Consider the following 3625-nt stretch of genomic DNA (forward strand, 5'->3'; position numbering starts at 1 on the left):
AAAAAAAAAAAAAAAAAAAAAAAAAAAAAAAAATCCAAGCTGCTGGGAGCCAACCCAGTGCCACCTTGTGAGCCCAGCATTTCGAGGGGCAGGCTTCCAAACAGGGTAATAATCGTCCCATTAAAATTAATGTCCATGAAGTGAGCCGTTAAAAGCGTGGAGATTAAAAGGGAGGGGGGGGATGGTTCAATTTAAATCCAAAGGGCTTTTTAAATAGACACTGTATCTTCAATCTTGGACCACTACACTCGGGCAATGGTTCAGCTGCCCCTCTGTTAAGGATGGCTGGGATTAGAGAGGGGGAGTCCCTGGAGATGGGGAAGGAGTTCTGGCCAGAAGCAGAGGGGACCAAGGTTTGTTTGAGCCCGATGCATGCCAGGCGCTTGGCGCACGGTTCTTTCATTTAATCTGGGACCCGGTCCTGGGAAGGAGGCATTATCAATCTCAGAATACAGAGGCCAGTGTCAAGCCATAGTTAGAGCTTTGTGCCTGCTACTGGGTGCCCTGGTTCAGGGCCAGCCTTTGCTTTGTACTAACCCCAGTCTTGGGCAAGAGGCCTCATGGACTTGAGCCTTGGCTTCCTCATCTTGAAAAAACAGGGCACTGGAGAGATGCTCGGTAGGAGCGCAGGCCAGGACCTTGGCAGCAAGCTGGCGTGGAAGGTGCTCTGTGGCATGGGCAGTAAGGGCACAGTGATTGCCCACTGGGTGGGGGCGAGGGTCACCGAGAGCACACAGTCGGGCTGTGCCGTGGAGCTCTGACAGTCACCTCACCAAGCTGCCAAGGGAGCCCGTGTCATTTGGTGGTCAGGAGGATGAGGCAGGAGAGTTTCCGGTTACACAGCAGCCTGGACTACAAAGCAGGAGTTTTCGAAACAAAAGGAAAGTCACAATAACATCACAAAACTCCAAAAAGGTGAGTTCATAGTAATTTCTTGTCTTTGGGGGTTTGGTTTTTATTTATTTATTTATTTATTTATCTATCTATTTATTTATTTAGGTTTTCTATCTACTATCTACTATCTACCTATCTATCTATTTTATGTGTGTACACATAGGGTAGTACATATGGAGATCAGAGGACAATCTGTGGGTATCAGTTTTCTGTCCTTGGAACACATGGATTCACAGGACTGAAATCATCAGGTTTGGTTGCAAGCGCCTTTACCCACAGAGGCATCCCTGACTCTTAGGGGGTGTGGGGGGGGGCAGTTTAAATATAGGATTCTCTCTGTAAATGTGGTTCGCCTGAAACCACTATATGGACCAGGTTGCCTTTGAACTTGCGATTCCTCCTGCCTCTGCTTCTGTAGTGCTGGAACTGGAGGATTACTGCTGGATGCTACTCCACCAAGTTGATGGTCATGAAGAATCTTTTCCAAGGGACCAGAGACCTCACCAGGCCTTATCAATACTCTGCAGGTCTGAAGGGGCCACCTCCCGGCTCCTCTGGGCCCCAATCCCAAAGCTGCCCAAATTCCAGCGGCTTGAACATGGTGGGCTGGTCTCTCTAGCACCCTAAAGAGTCCCAGGAGCCCCTCGCTGGTCGGCACCCTCCCCAAAGGACTTCCCAGGCTGGAGCTGGAGTGGAACTGGATTGGTCTTCCTTCGGGTTAGGTAACCTCACTGGGCACCAAGCCAGACACTTACAGGGTCGCCGGCAAACCATGACCCGGTTTGAAAAGCCCACAAAGCAAGCAGGCTGCAAGAACTTCTCTCTAGACCCATGTTCTTGGGTAGGGGTGGGGGTGGGGGTGTCGGGGTGTCTTGAGTGCAAGAGACTCGCCCAAGTTGGAGTCCAACCCATCCCGGGTCCCCCGCCTTCATTTCAGGGTTCAGGCTCCCACCCCGGGGTGCGCTTAAGTCAGGTCACCAGAAGGGGGTGCGAACGCGTGTCAGGAATGTGTGCACCCACCCGGAAACTGACAGGTGCCGAGGCTGCCCCGAAACAGGGCAAGTTGGCCCGAATTTCCTTGCCTCCCACCGCCCAGGCCACACAACAGCCCGGGGATCTTTTCGCAATACGGCCGAATTCTCCCGGAGCTCCATCCACAGTGCGCACCGAGCTGGCTTTCCAGGCTATGTCTGAGCTGGAGCCTCCCGCAGCCCGGGAAGCGAGACAGCGGACCCCGGGCCAATATCCCCGCATTCCCGCATCCCCGCCTGTCCCCGCCCTGCCGGCGTCTCGAGGGTTAAAAGTTACCTCTCGGCTTTTTCTCCTGCACACACTCCCCACCCCCCGGGCCGGATGATGTAACCCCCTCCCCGCGCCCTCCCCGCCCCCTCCACCATGTGACACTTTAATTAATAATAGCGCCGTCAGCACAACAAACGCGCGGCGCAGGGCGAAACTTGGGGTCCAGGGAGGCTCCTCCGCACGCCATGTGCCCGTGTCCCCGGCATCGCGGCCGCGGGCCCCCGGCCGTGTGCGGTTGCGGCGACGCTCGCCCCGGGCTGCGCTGGGCGGCGGCGCAGGTGACCGCGCTGCGGCTGCAGGCGCTGGGCGACGAGCTGCACCGACGCGCCATGCGGCGTCGCGCGCGGCCCCGGGACCCGCTGCCCGCGCTGCTGCCCGCGCTCCGCGCCCGCTGGCCCTGGCTGTGCGCGGCCGCGCAGGTGGCGGCGCTGGCGGCCTGGCTGCTCGGCAGGCGGAGCGCGTAGGCGGCGCGCGCGGGCCTTCTTGATAGGGGGGACCGGAGCCGAGACCCAGCCCGGACCGAGCAACAGGTACGCAGGCGAGCGGGTGGGAGAGCGACAGCGACGGCGGGGGCCAGGGCTCCTCGGCGAGGAACAGCGGACCCAGTCTCCTCCTCGCTTGCCCTCTGTCCCCCTCTATCCAGACCTCGAGTATCTGCTCCGCCTCAACTCACTCTCTCTCTCTCTCTCTCTCTCTCTCTCTCTCTCTCTCTCTCTCTCTCTTTCTTCCCTCATTCTCTCTCCTCCCCTCTGTTCCTCTCTCCTTTCTCTCTTCTCTTCCTCCCCTTTTCTCTTCTCTCCCTCTCTTCCCCTCTCCTTTCTCTCGTTCCCTTACTCTCTCTCCCTCTCTCCTTCCCTTCTTCCTCTCTCCTTACTCTTTCCTCTCCCTCATTCTCTCTCTTCCTCTGTTCTCCTCTCATCTCTCTTCCTCCCTCTCTCCCTCCCTCCTTCATCTCTCTCCTCTCTGCTTTCCCTCTCTTCTCCTCTCCCTCTCTCCCTCTTTCCTTCCCTCCTTCCTCTCCCTTTCCCTCCCCTCTCCATCTCCCCTCTCTCCCTCTCTCTCTCCTCTTTCTCCTTCCCTCCTCCCCCCTCTCCTCCAGCTCCTCTGCCTCTGTTCTGTCTTCACTCTTTCCCCGCTCCCCACTCCTCTCCCTTCTTCCACACTCTCATCTCTCTTCAGTGTTTTCACTCTCTTCTTTCTCCCCATCCTCTGGCTCAGGTTATTCTTCCCCTTGTCTAGCTCTCCTTTGACTTTCCACTTTCTCCTGTTTTCCCTCCCTCCAGTCTGCTTTCTCTCTCCTCTCCCACTGCCCAGTGTCTTTTCATCCCCGCCCCTTCCTTCTCCACACTCCTCTCTGTCTCTCTGTCTCTCTCTCTGTCTCTGTCTCTCTCCTTTCTCTCTCTTCTCTCTTCCCCTCCTTCCTCTGCAG

The 3625-nt window shown here is 56.8% G+C and overlaps 1 protein-coding gene across 1 annotated transcript; it reads left to right on the top strand.

Annotated features, from left to right (window-relative positions):
• The first annotated feature begins 2350 nt into the window (after positions 1–2350).
• On the top strand, positions 2351–2660 carry Hrk (harakiri, BCL2 interacting protein). Its single transcript, XM_021222541.2, has one exon. It carries the CDS (start codon positions 2382–2384, stop codon positions 2658–2660), a length of 279 nt encoding a protein of 92 aa, XP_021078200.1. The 5' UTR covers positions 2351–2381.
• Positions 2661–3625: the final 965 nt, after the last annotated feature.

This window comes from Mus pahari, chromosome 23 (assembly GCF_900095145.1).
Source record: "Mus pahari chromosome 23, PAHARI_EIJ_v1.1, whole genome shotgun sequence".
NCBI lineage: Eukaryota > Metazoa > Chordata > Mammalia > Rodentia > Muridae > Mus > Mus pahari.

Excerpts from the sequence above, each read along its gene's own strand:
- Hrk (XM_021222541.2), top strand. The coding sequence starts at position 2,382 with ATGTGCCCGTGTCCCCGGCATCGCGGCCGCGGGCCCCCGGCCGTGTGC.